The sequence below is a fragment of the Chrysemys picta genome, chromosome 2, assembly GCF_011386835.1.
Source record: "Chrysemys picta bellii isolate R12L10 chromosome 2, ASM1138683v2, whole genome shotgun sequence".
NCBI classification, from domain to species: Eukaryota; Metazoa; Chordata; order Testudines; family Emydidae; genus Chrysemys; species Chrysemys picta.
The window spans coordinates 188,066,777-188,080,893 of NC_088792.1; the positions used below are offsets into that span (position 1 = coordinate 188,066,777).

General features: G+C 42.8%; 1 protein-coding gene across 9 annotated transcripts in view; it reads right to left on the reverse strand.

Moving 5' to 3' along the window:
* Positions 1-14,117, reverse strand: part of KCNG2 (potassium voltage-gated channel modifier subfamily G member 2) — an 86,981-nt gene that overhangs the window by 19,715 nt on the left and 53,149 nt on the right. For all 9 annotated transcript variants that reach the window (XM_005281433.5, XM_005281435.5, XM_065585106.1 and 6 more), the window contains one exon: positions 8,690-9,514. In XM_005281433.5, coding sequence (XP_005281490.2) covers positions 8,690-9,445 — 756 coding nt within the window. In that variant the 5' untranslated portion in view covers positions 9,446-9,514. The remainder of the gene's footprint in view (positions 1-8,689; positions 9,515-14,117) is intronic.

A 14,117-nucleotide genomic window follows, 5' to 3' on the forward strand; every position in this document is an offset into this window, starting at 1 on the left:
CCCAATCCTGACCACTGAGGGTAGGGGATACAGTATGTGTAAATTAAACCCAAAAGGTTAAACAGTCTCAGTTCTCTGTTCAGTATAAGGTATTATTAACTTGACTAGTAGCTGAAAGCCTGCATGGGTGTCGGAGCTGAGCCAAGTAATCCACCATCTGAGCAGTCTTCCTCATACAACCAATTAAATTGTTGCATGCAAACTAACTGTAGAGTTAGGGTGGGGATTGGTTGAGTTACCTCTGATATCACAATAGTTTAGGACTCTTGGCATGACATAGATACATGCCTTACCGTACACACAAATGGGTATACATTTGAAAAGTCAAAATAGCTGAGAACTTAAAAATGGGATGGTAACAGACTGTGAATCCCAGCGATGACTGAACCAGATGATACTTCGAACAAAAAGAGCTCTCAACCATGCTTATAGCTGTTTCCATCATTTCCCATTGGCTGTACAGAAATTTTAGGCTATGGAGTGACACAGAGTAACATAATCCTGGAATCTTCTTATATAAATTATTTATGAGTCTCTCTGTTATAACACGGTCTCCAATTCAAGGCTATTGAACTGTAACTTCCTATTAGAATTTCTCTAATTACAACAGCTGCACATGATATCACCAAGTGTAGAGAAGAAGAAAGCATAGGTCTGATTTTCCTCCGCCATTTTTATACAGATGTAACTCAAGTGACTGCACTGGAGTTCCCCTGGCTTAAACCAACATGAGAAGACAATCCTACCCAGCGTGTGTGTGAGGTCATGGGACATCTTTAATCCTCGTGCTGGAGTGGGAAATGAAAATCTAGTTATGTTGAAAGATGATTTTTTAGATATTCTTGATATTTTGCTTATTTTAGCAGCAGTATTCTTAGAAATGCAAACTAATCTCCCTAAAGAACAAAAGGGCAAACAAAACCAATTGAAAAGCCAATAGATAAATGCCTCTGCACTATGCTGAGAGTTTTATATGTTGTACAATATGAATATATGTGATGTAATTTAATTTAAAGGGACTAATCAGTGATATGTCTACACAACTGATTCATCAAACCTGAAAGAGCTGAAATAAAATCTTCCAAATGTGTAAGTTCTTTTATAGACCAGTTCTTCAGAATTTTTTAAGTAACATACACTTTATGAAAGAACACTGTAAAAGGCTTAGATTAAGTTTAAATGACTTCCTTTTATTATAGAAAGATAAAGGAAGAGCAGCTGTTTAACAGGTAAGAGATATGGCAAATATCAAAAATACTTGATTCAAATGGAAACTGGTGTTCAGGTAACACACAGGGACACCTAGGCTATGGCTACACTAGAGAGAGCGTTTGCAGCTGCACCGCTGTAAGGCCACTAGTGTAGCCGCTCTAAGCGAAAGGAGAGAGGTCTCCCATCAGCTTAATTACTCCAGCTCCCATGAGCAGCAGTAGCTATGTTGGCGGGAGAAGCTCTCCCTCCAACGTAGTGCTGTCCATACCGGCGCTTAAGTCGGCATAAGTAATGTCTCTCAGGGGGGTAATTAATTCACACCTTTGAGCGACATAACTTATGTCGACTTAAGTTGTAGTGTAGTATCCATAGCCCTAGAATGAATCAGCTGCTTCAGTGTACTAACCCTTGACTACTGTATAATTTTCACTGAGCCACCTATAAACCCTTGTTATTTTGGATCATCCCAGACAAAGGATACAAAATGCAAGTGGGTCTCCTCTTTGAGAAAACAAGCGTATATGCCCAATGTTAACTCTCTGTGTTTTGCTACTATTCTTCCCAAAGGAAAGATATCCTGTAGAAGAAGTAAGCTTCCCTCTTTATATAGGAGAGGCTGTTTTTATGTCTTAAGGCTCCTCACCAAGAACAAAAGAACAGGCCTAGTGTGGCAATCCAATGGTATTTGATTGTTTCTCTTCATACCCTTGGTTTCTCAGCATTGCTTTTGCTTTGGTGCATTAATGATCATTTAAAGAGTTCTCTGCCATATTAACCACATGCGTTGAGTGGCTCTATTCTTGCCACTACTTTAGTATGTTAATAAATTGGCTTAAGGATATTATATGCCTACAATGCCATAAAGATATCATATGCCTCTGACTATTTTTGTATCTTGGAGATACATTGCATAGTTGTCTTGAAAGAACTCGCTGTCTGAGGGTTACTGCTGTTATTTGACTCAGAAGTACATTTTCCTTAAGAAGTTTTTTCCCTTTAGTTAAGCACAGGCCTTGTGTAGAAGTTTTCCAATAGACTACAGTACTTTAAATTAAATAGCCCACTGTCACTTTAAGCAGATTTACTTGATTCTCTTTCTAGTTTTCTTTTCTTTGAATACTTGAAATCTCTCTTTTTCCTAAACATTTCAGGAGTGATCATTATGTATATTGTTGGTGGGTTTTTTCCAACACATAAAGACTAACTTGAAAAATCTGGAAAAGATAGTAAGTGTCCTAGTGTAAGTCAAGATTAGTAACTGGAGGTAAAAAGTAAGCCACCCTTTTTGATAACTGAGCAGTATCTGAAGTCAATGGAACTATTTGCAGTGGAAGGTACTATTCAGCATGAATAAGGGTGGCAGAATCTGACCCTTACTAAGAAAAAAAAATTAAGTGTGATAATAGCAAGCCAATGCTGTCTACCCCTCTGCTGAACCACAAGGGATTGCTATGGTCATCTAGAGCTCATCTGAAAGATGCAGCAAAAATTAGGAATGATTATTTTTGCATATTTTTCTTAAAAGTGTGCTGGCATCCAATTAATGGAATAACTCTCCAAAATAATCCCATCTGTTCAACTGAGCCTGCACAGATGATAATTACTTTTGATTTCTAAGGCTCTGATCCTGCATCTGTGAGAAGTTACATTGACTTCCATGGGATACCACTGAGGTGTTATGGAGCGTGGAGGATCAGGTTCTAAGTAAATATGCTCAACCATGTGTTTTCCATTATCAGTTTCTTCCTTTTTCCCCGAAGCAGTAATAGGATGAATGGATGATTTATCAGCAGGAAGAGGGTTCTCTTGGTGGGATAAACCTTTCCCTCTCAGAGTTCATCCACTCAGGAATAAGACTGCTGCATTGTGAAACAGAGTACCTGTCTCGATATCTCCAACATATAAATACAACAATAATAATTCCAGCCAGATAGCTTGAGTCACAGAGTACAGCATGTCCTTGAAAGAATATTTAGTGTTTGTTTATTCCCTGTCCAGAAGAGATGTAGACACATTTTTCTCCCTGTAAGGAGACTCCAAACCAGGCCTAGGATCTATCCTTGGATTCAAATTTTAAACTGTACACAAGCAACAGCATGCAAGGGGGTTAACACGCTTTACTACTACTGTTACTTGCTAAGCTCCATCATGTGCTGAGCCATGTACAAACAATGAGGAAGACACTGCTCCTGCCAGAGGAATTTACAATCCAAGGCCCTGATCCTACAAGTTATTCCTTGTGGGCAGATTCCTGCAACCAGGCGGAGACTCACTGAAGTAAACAAGACTCCACTCCTCCAGAATCTGTTGCCAGAAAGGGGCCTATATCAGACACAGAGCTTTACATCGGCATAGGTCTTTAAAGTACAAAAGTGGAATATTTTCTGTACTTCTTCGTCGTCCCCCACTTGTGTTTCAAGGAAAACAAAAAATAATGTTGCGTTTTCCATACATACTAGAGAGATCATGTGTTTTCAGACTGAACGGCTTTTATTTTAGATTGAGAAAAACAAAAAAATCTCCATGAGAGAGCAAAATGTGTGTTGCTCAAACTGCAAGAGCAGCTGCCTTGAACTGAAATGGGTTCTCCAAAATGGAGCATCTCATAGCAGCAAGCCAGGCAAACACCATAAAAATGAGCTATACACAGAAAACAATCATGAGAGTTATGTAACTGTGTGCTGTACATCTCACACACACTGGTGTGAAAAATACTGGAGAAAGCCTGTTTTTAAAAGGGACAGCACCTACAATGTTTTATTCATGGTATAAAACTGTACTTTTGTATTACTGAGTATGACCCTTTGAAAGATTATTTATTGCTGACATGCAGGAAGAAGTGCATCCTATATTGACTCGATACAGGACATGGGATATTAGGTGTGAAATAAAGGACAGGTGATCATATCACCTATCCCCCATCCTGGGGCTCTGCCTGAAACAAAACAAAGCACTTTATCACGCCCATAGCCCTTCCACAACCCCTTCTCAATGCGAATGATAGAACAATGCCTACTTCCAGGAGCATCAGTGATTCACAATTTAAGGCCAGAAAGGACCATTACATCATCTAGACTGACCTCCTGTATACACAGGCCATTCAATTTCACCCAGTTATTTCTGTATTGTCCCAATAACTCATATGTTTGACTAAAGCATGATTTGTGTTTGGCTAAATCATGTCTTTCAGAAAGGCATTCATTCTTGACCTGAAGACACTGAAATGAAGAATCCACCACTTCCCTCGGTAATGTGTTTCAACGGTGGTTAATCACCCTCACTATTAAAAACTTGTGCCTAATTTCTAATTTGAATTTGTCTGGCTTCAGTTTCCAACCATTATTTCTTTTTATACCTTTCTCCGTTAGATTAAAAAGCCCAGTATTTTCTCTATGTTCATGTTCTTGTACATACTATGATCAAGTCACCTCTCAAGCTTCTTTTTAATACATTAAATAGATTGAACTCCTCAAGTCTCTCCCTGTAAGGCGCTTTCTCTAGCTCCCTGAGTAATTTTTCTGGCTCTTTTTTGCACCTTCTTCAGTTTTGTACCATTTTTTTAAAAATGTAGACCTCAAAACTGTACGCAGAATTGCATTGTCTGTCTCACCAGTTCCACATACGGAGGTAAAAATCACCTCTCTATTTCTAGTCCCATTTGTACTTCCAAGGATCACATTATCCCTTTTTGCTACAGCACCACACTGGCAGCTCACACTGAATTGCTTGTCCACATAACCCCTAAATCCTTTTCAGAGTCACTGTTTTCCAGGATACAGTCCCCAACTCTGTAGGGCTGGCATGCATTACTTGTTCGTAGGTATATAACTCTGCATTTGGCTGCATTAAAGAAACACATTGCATGGGCCTAAGTTACCAAGCCATCCAGACTGTTCTGTATTATGGCCCATTCCTCATCATTATTTTCCTCTCCACCAATCTTTGTGTCATCTGCAAATTTTATCAGCAGTGATTTTATATTTACTTCCAGATCATTGATGAAAATGTTGAATAGCATAAGTAGGGTTACCATATTTAAAAAATAAAAAAAGAGGACACTCCACGGGCCCTAGCCCCGCCCCTTTCCCACCCGACCCCACCCCTTTCCTGCCCCGCCCCAACTCCGCCCTTTCCCCGCCCCTTCCCCAAAGTCCCCGCCCTAACTCCCCTCCTCCCTCCCAGCCACGCGAAAAGGGCTGCCCGAGTGCTACCGGCTTTACGGTTTGCTGGGCAGCCTCCAGACCCTGCACCCCCGGCCGGCGCTTCCCCAGCGCAGCTGGAGTCTGGGAGGGGAAGCGCCCAGCCGGGAGCGCAGGGTCTGGAGGCTGCCCAGCAAACCATGAAGCCGGTAGCACTCGGGCTTCGGGCAGCCCCTATGCCTCCGGACCCTGCGCCCCCGGCCGGGCACTTCTCCTCCCCGGCTCCAGCTGCTCTGCTCCTCCCCGGACTCAGACTTCGGCTCTGTTTAAGAGCCAAGCTGCCCGAGCCAGCGCTACCGGCTTCGGGCAGCCCCCGTGCCTCCGGACCCCAGCCGCCGGCCGGGCACTTCTCCTCCCCAGATCCAGCTGCTCTGCTCCGGCGGCGCAGGGTCCGGAGGCACGGGGGCTGCCCGAAGCCGGTAGCGCTGGCTCAGGCAGCTTAGCTCTTAAACAGAGCCGAAGTCTGAATCAGGGGAGGAGCAGAGCAGCCGCGGGAGAGGAAGTGCCTGGCCGGTATTTTTCCCGGACATGTTCAGCTTTTTGGCAATTCCTGCCGGACGGGGGTTTGATTGCCAATAAGCCGGACATGTCCGGGAAAAACCGGACGTATGGTAACCCTAAGCATAAGGCCTAGGATCAATCTCTTTGAAACCCCATTAAAAACAGCCCCATTCGGTGAGGATTTCCCATTGCTGGTGAGTTGCTGACATACATCAGTTGGTCAATTCTTAAGCCATTTAATGTGTGCTGTACTGATATTGTATACGGCTAGTTTTATCATTGGAATGTTGTGCGGTACCTCAGTCAAATGCCCTATAAAAGTCAAGTATGTTACATCTATGTAACATTGCTGAAAACTTCATGCTCCCCAACAAACGCCTTTCAACCACGCACCCCACTCTCTGTAACAGCTCTTCCTCATTGTAAGAGTGGAGACCAATTCCTGCCATGTGACAATCACAGGGGTATGATTTTTTTATAACCTTTACTCACAACAGGTAACTAGGAACAGGAAAAGATCAGTCTGTTACCGGCACTCCCCTGTGTCACACCTTTATTGCACTCAAGGGAAGCAGTATTTCCTGTAGATTAGAAATAAGAGACTGGCAGTCAAGATTCCCAGGTTATATTCTCAACTCTGACCACCCATTGTGTGACCTTAGTCAACTCACTTAACTTATCCATGCCTCAGTTTCTCCCATCTATTAAAAGGAGCGGATATCCACCTTTGAAATGTGCTATGAGATGTTTGATTACAAGGTGCTGCAGAAGTGTTATTAGTGGGAGGACAGGCAGAGGAAAAAAGGGAAGAAAGGTCAGTTTGGGGCTCTTTTCTTCTAAGAGCCCCAACCTACCCCACTTTTCAGAGCCCAGAAAACCTTCCCTTCATCTTGACATAGCATTCCCTATTGCCTCGATCTTGGCACAGTGTTTCCTACTGGTCCTGCCAAGCCCTAACAAGCTAGCCATTCTCAGCCTTGCTACAAGACTAGTCCTGAGCATTATTCTGCAGACTACTGTTAAGTTCAAACCCATTTTGTTTAGTAGTAGCATAGACAGGGCTTTCCCAGGAAGCTGGATTCATCCTGCATCAATTTGTAGTAGAAACTCTCTCTCAAAATCTAGAGCACCCTGCAGACAATAGTGGCTAGAGGTTAACTATTTGTTCAAGGCCATTTTTAGTAGATTTTGTTTGAATTTGCTTATTTAAAGGTACTGAGTTTTTCAGTTCCACAAGCTGTATCTAAAATACGAATTAAGGAAGTTCAGTTTTCTTGCAGCTACTGGCTTTTGAAACTATGATTTGTTTTCTTTGACTATCAGAACAATGTGGCTTTAGCTACTATCCTAAAATGTTCATTTTAGGAGATAAAAAGCTTGTAAAACAAGATCATTGTAACTAAACAACAATTTAAAAAAACAGGCCAGGTGTTTTGCATAGTTTTTCTTAGCATGAAGTATTATTGTTCCATGGGTCTGACTCTAAATTCAACACCTCTGATGAACATGGCTACCTGATAATGTCCTGTGCATAACATACCAGGAGAGGGTAGATTTTAATTATGTACGAAGTACTCATAAAAACACAGCACAGAACTCTGTGGAGTTTCTGGGGAGCTGAGGGCACACTGCACCCTGTAGGATAGGGCGCTAGGAGAAGAAGTGGTTTCTGGAGATTTTTACCATAAGGAGAGCTTGGTACAGAAGTATGTTTATGCTGGAAGAGCCTGACTGGATGAAGTGCTGTTGAAACAGGTGACTGGTCAGATTTGTGATAAATGACCACTGGCCTGGAAAACAAGCACAAACATTAAGTGGCTTGTTCAGTTGTGAGTAAAATATCCATCCACTTACACTCTAATCATGCTCTGCCCAAAGCCTCAGAGACAAGAGAACTTTTCCGAAGCTTCTCCCCCACCTTGAACCCCTCACCTGCAATGCTCCCTCATCCCATTCAATCTTTTGTTTTCACTCATTTCAATGTAAAAATTAAAGGCTGCATCCTGCAATCTTCAAGCAAAACTCTCACTGACTTTAATGGGACTAACCCTAAAAATCTGGACTACCCACATGAGTAAGAGACTGGACCCTAAGGAACTGCACTGAAAATGAAGAATAAATAAAGTGATTGATTTTCAAAGGTGCAGGGCACCCACAACTCCTGCTAGCATCAATTGGCACTATGAATGCTCAGCACATTTGAAAATTAGGGCACATAAGGATATGTTCTGTTTCTCTTGTCCAGGGGCTGCCTCAGCTCCCCTGCACCCTTCTCCTCCTCCTCCTCCAGGAGAATATTTTTTCAGATATGTTTCTTACAAAGAGTTGTTAATAATTTATAAAAGCAAAATATTTAAAGTACTTTTTAGGAAAAGGCAGAACTGACAATCTAGAGACAGACATAGTTAATAATCCAATGTCAAAATAGCGAACCTGAAGCAAGGTTCATTTGTATAATAATGAGAGAACAAATAATTGTTATTCTGGCATTTGTTTTGTGGTGATGGCGTGCATGCATTCTGGGAGAAAGTTCTGTATTGATGTAAACTGGCAAATCGCCATCGACAAAGCAGAGGATTTTGATTGCCTCAGCTAGACTAACAATAAAACAATGGTCTCCTACACTGGACTGCACTCCACATCATAAATACTGTAGACAATATCTGAATGACTTTGTCCTTGATCTTTGCAGATGAGACAAGACAAAATAGCTTACTTAGTGTGTTTTGCTGTTGATAAAGTATAGTGTAAGAGTTGCCATTGAAGGCTGCACTCACCCGCTCTTCCTCTTCTCGGAGATCTGGCATGGTGCTGATACAGAGACTCACTGCAGTGATGGCCACAAAGGAGACTGATATACAAGCAAAGATCTTTCCTGGGATCCCCGAGTGAGGGTTCTCCACCATATCCCTGAGCTTTCTCATGCACAAACCCAAACGGCTATTGTCCTGGAAGGCACATTGCGGAGTTTCATTAACCATCATCTCCCTCTCATACAGCGTGGCCTCGGCTGCCTCCTCCTCCTTCTGTCGTAATCTTTTCTTACAGCACCACTCCAGGTGTTCCTCTTCTATCCCCCAATACACCAGCTCCTCTTGGAAAGAGAGGGCACACATCTCCCTTAGAAGCCTCAGCTTCCCAGCTGTCAGGAAAGTCATGATGGTTCTGAAGGCACAAGGGTTACGGTCGAAAAAAAACTCATTGCAGCTGACATCATAATCATCACAGATGTCCATGATCTCATCATAGTTGTTACAAGATTTTAGTTTTCCAAGCCTGGTCAAAGGGCAGTTCTCTAGTGTGGTCCATGGAATCCTGTATTTAATGCCTCCTACATTGATGATCACATGCCTGGTTCGGTCCTCTAGATGGGCCAAGCAGCACAAGTCTTCCCCAGGGTGAAGAAGCTTGGCTTTTTTATAGAAGAACCCTTTCTTGGTCTGCACCTCGCACAGGTTTTCCAAATTGTTGTAGGAATACGAAGTGAACTTGGGATCTGCATTCCCAGTGAGCAATGCCATTTCCTGATACATTTGTTACGTTCATGGAGGTATCCGATCTACTCAGAGAAAGCGATTATAAAGTGGAGACAAGTGGCCAATCTGCAAAAGGAAATTAAAAAATGACAATTAGGGCTCCAGTAGAGAAAAACAATTCCACAACAATGTTTTCTCTAGAGTTTTTAAAATTTTGTTTGCATTTTAGGATGAGTCTTTTAGGACCCACTCCTCACAGCAATCGAATAGACAGCTGGGTCCATGCCTCTGGAGCCTACTATGCAGCTCCAAGTGATGACCAAAAGGGAGTATGAGTAATGCATCATCATTGTGACCTGCTCCTTTCTAGAGGAGGAGCAATGCCCCAGCCAGTCCATGAAGGGGCAGGGGGGGAAGAGTTTGTGTGGAAGCATGTTAAAATGGAAATCACCATTGACCTGGGAGTCTAACAGGTTATCAGATAAGGCTTCGTTGAAAGACGTTTTCTTTATTCTGACAAATCCAGGGGATGCATCTACTATGGAATTATCCAGTGGTGAGAGTGCAAACCTCTTTCACAATCAGTGCTCCTTTACTGATATGGTTCAAATACTTTTCAGTTAACATGGCTGTGACAGGGTCCTGGGTAAGGAGTGCTTAACCAGCCCTCCGCCACGCCAGCCCCAATTAAGGGAAGTAGATTGGAGCTGGCTGAATAGGCCTGTGCCTGCCTGGCAACTAGCAACAGCTGCCAGCTTAATTAGCTAGGGGCTATAAAAGGGCTGTGGGTGGGAGGAAAAAGAGAAAAAGAAAAAGAGAGAGAGAGAGAAAAACAGGCAGGCTAGTCGGCCAGCCAGGCGGCTCTGGTCTGCTGCTTGTAAAGCCTGGCTGAGAAACAAACCAGTTTATAGATAGTAAGGTGGTGATGGGAAATAGCTACACATAAAGTTCACTGGTGATTGCATCAACCTGAGGCGTCCCTGAGTGGTTTGTGAGGGCAGCAGGGGCAGAAGTAAGAGGGGCCCAGCTGCGCCTCACTACACTGGCTTACACAGTTCACATATGGTGTGCAGTTTGTGTAGCTATCATACTGTATGAAAACCATCTTTAAGAGGGTCATATTTTGATTCTTATAATTTGTGATAACCAAATCAGCAGTGCTCCAGAGTGTGGTGTATGGAAATTCAAGAACTGCAGTGATAGATGTGGTTACTGCACCTTTGAAAGGTGGAATGTTCTGACCTGTCAGAGTTCCAAAGGAGACTCGTTAGTCAGCAGCAGTCACAGCTGGAGATAGTTGGAGACTGAAATCTAAGAATGAAGTGGGGCTGGAAGTAGCTTGTAAACAGAGGACCCACTTGCTGTGCTAACTTGGGACCAGATGACATTGCATCGTTGCCCGATAGCTGTTACTCTGTGAGGAGTCCCACTGAAATTTGCTTAACAAAAATCAAGCTGGACTGGAGCACTGGGGACCATATGTTAGTTCTGGCTAGTGCAGCAACAAATTTCAATCAAGTAAATTGAGGAATCAGAGAAGCAAGTGACAACTGCTCTTCCTGACTGGCATTTTTGATCTAAACACCAGACATGAAAGTCTGTCTGTGGATGTCAAGGGGAGTTTTGCCACTGGCTTCAATAGGGCCAGGATTTCACCCCAATTCCCTAAGCAACCTACAAGAAGTGAGGACAAGTTTCTAACTTCTTGCCCTGAGGGGGAAGTCTCTGGTTGGAAAGCCTTTCTTTGTTATGGACCAGGGCAGAAGAGCTTAATCTGCTGCTGTTCTGAATGCATCAGGGGCATCATTTGCAGCTCCAGGCTTGAGTTTACACCTCACCTTCACCCCCTAAACAGAACCACTGTTTCTTGCACCACTGTCCTCAAATCTCTTAAGCTTATTTATTCAGCATCTGCTGCCTGTTATTCTGCTCTCAGTACCACTTGTCTTGAGAGCTCTGAGCCTCTCTGTTCTCCACCCATTTTCCTCCTGAAGCAGTGTTATAGGTCTCAGGTACTCTGGAATTATAGCAGGGGAACACTCAAAGCCTCCTGGGCTGTATAAAGGCCTTTGTAAGTAAGTAAGGAAAATAAACAAGCTTTGGAGCTTTGGGCCTCCAAACAGGAGATCTGGACTGGAAGTGGACTAGAGGTGGGGAGCAATTTTATTTGGAAGAAATGCCTCTATAACTAGGTAGACGAGCAGAGAAAAAGCTACGGAATGAGGGATAGTTTAACAGCACTTATAGCAGGATGGTGAGGTGGGAATTCAACAACTGCGGTGAAAGTAACGTGTTCCAATTCACTTTCCATCTCATCTGGTTTCCTATTCATGTGTGCTGGAAAAAGAACTGAATATGAGGGTTCTAATAGTTAGAGCATCAGACTGGGACTCAGGCGACCTGGGTTCTATTCCTAGCTCTGCTACTGGCCCGCTGGGTGATCTTGGGCAAATCACGTCACCTTTCTGCACCTCAGTTTCCCCATCTGTAAAATGGGATAATGGCACTGACCTTCATAAAGCGCTTTGACATCTAGTGATGAAAAGTGCGATATAAGAACTAGGTATTATTATATAGTCAAAGACAAAATCACAGTAGCTCTTCTTTCCTTTGGCCTCAATCAATCCTTAGATAGATTAAGCCAAAAGACGCTCCAGCAGCAAATGACAAATGCTTGTTAGTTGAAGGCATGCGTCACACCATTACTGTTCTCTTCATTTATGGTTAATTGAGTCATGCCTGCATCACTAATATGGGTCACATTCGCTATACATTACTGGGACTAGGGGAAAGAAGAATATGAGATGCCATGACATATTAACTCTAACAACAGAGGCATTGCCTACGTCCTAAATCAGAACTCTACAAGAGAAATTTGTCTGCCTCTGAAGTCTGATGTAGCCTTCATATAAACCTGTCATAGAAGCTTCTGTAGGCTCTGCAGCCAAAATTACAGAAATTGGATTTCCCTCTACATAGAATTCCAACAAGCACAGGGTGGGATTTTCCAAAGTTACATACCCAACTCCCATTGATTTTCAGTATTTAGTCCTCTGCAAAAATATGTGGACAAACTAAGTAGAGTTGATAAATGCTCTGTATGTCAGTTTCATCTTAGGTCAAATAAGACAGAGTAAATTGCTAGAACTACACAACAACCTGTACTTTCCTTTCTCTAAATTTCACAGAACTAAAGTATTTTCTAGTGAAAGTGATTAAATGTTTCTGTTTGTCAGATGCATCCCAATTTGCAAGACAAACTGTTCGCGGCCTGAACCCAAAGAATATTTTATTTTATTAAAAAATTCCTCAGAGGGAAAAGATTTATATGCCACTATCTTCACATCCTATCTTGCTGATTTTGGAGGATGTAGATTGTCCGACTGGTTTGTTGGATGCCCCATAGCATTCCTCTGCCTGGTGGTCTGTCTCAGCAGGAGCCACAGTAGGGTAACAAATTTTAACACAGCACAACTAACTGATATGTTAGTGGCACTAACATGGCACTACAGCTCCATCCTAGACAGGCTGCTATGGGAAACTTCTCTAGTCCAGAAGGAATTAAGACCCTACAAAGAGTAAAGTACGGCATCTCATAGCAACTTGCATCCTGTGAAACTGGTGCCTTATCTCATGGACTTTAATGCAGCTGGGATTGCAAATACCATTACTGTCATAGTAAGGGTGCGTTGTCAACACAGTCTATGCTTTAAGGATGCAGCCTCTTGTTGCTTTTGTCAGTAAGATAAAATATTCACTTCCACTATTCTGGGCATCATGCTTTTGTTTCATGCCTCACTTGTTATACAAGTCAACATCTGAAAAGTAATGTACATCATTTTGTGGCAAACAGCCAGGATTTGCTTTCTTCCATCCAGTCCATCAGCATGATGGTGCAGAAAAAGACCAAAACATTTCCAGGATTCTTTTGAAGCTAATGCTGTGTGTGTCCAATTTTCTAGGTGAATGAGAATTAAGCAGCAGCATGATGTGCATGTAGATTTTTGCATTCAGTTTACACGGGCCTTTTCATTTCCAGCTCTCTGAACTACAAAGGAGGATATATTTTATAACAATCCTGTTGATTAAATATCTAACTTAATGAATCAGACATTCAGGTTTTTATTAAATTGTCACTGGTGACTGGATAGGGGATTGGTAATACAATACGGAGCTTTTCTCCTCTAGGTCAGCAGCAGAATCTCAGGTAGTTTCTGAGGGCTTGTCTACACGTAAAAAACACTACAGCGGCACAGCTGTGCCGCTGCAGCGCTTTAGTGTAGACATGACCTACACTGATGAGAGGTATTCTCCCATCGGTGTAGGTGTGACACTCTGTATCTCGGGGAAACACCCTTGTACCCCCATGTTCATCCTTATAATACAATTGTGTGGTATCCAGTGCAAAGTTTATCATGTCAGGTGCCTTTGGAAGGCTCATGATGCACTGAGCATTGTTGTTAGTTACAGTAATGTTATAGGTTGTAATTTCATGTATATAGTTATCAGGGCCGGCTTCAGGGTTTTTGCCACCCCAAGTGGCGGAAAAAAAAAAAAAAAAAAAAAAAAGCCTCAATCGCGATTGGTGGCAGCTCCACTGCGCCGCTTTCTTCTTCGGCGGCAGGTCCTTCCCTCCAAAAAGCCCGACATGCTGCCCCTTCCCCTTGGCCGCCCCAAGCACCTGCTTGCTGGGCTGGTGCCGGCCCTGATAGTTATGAGGCTGAAAACG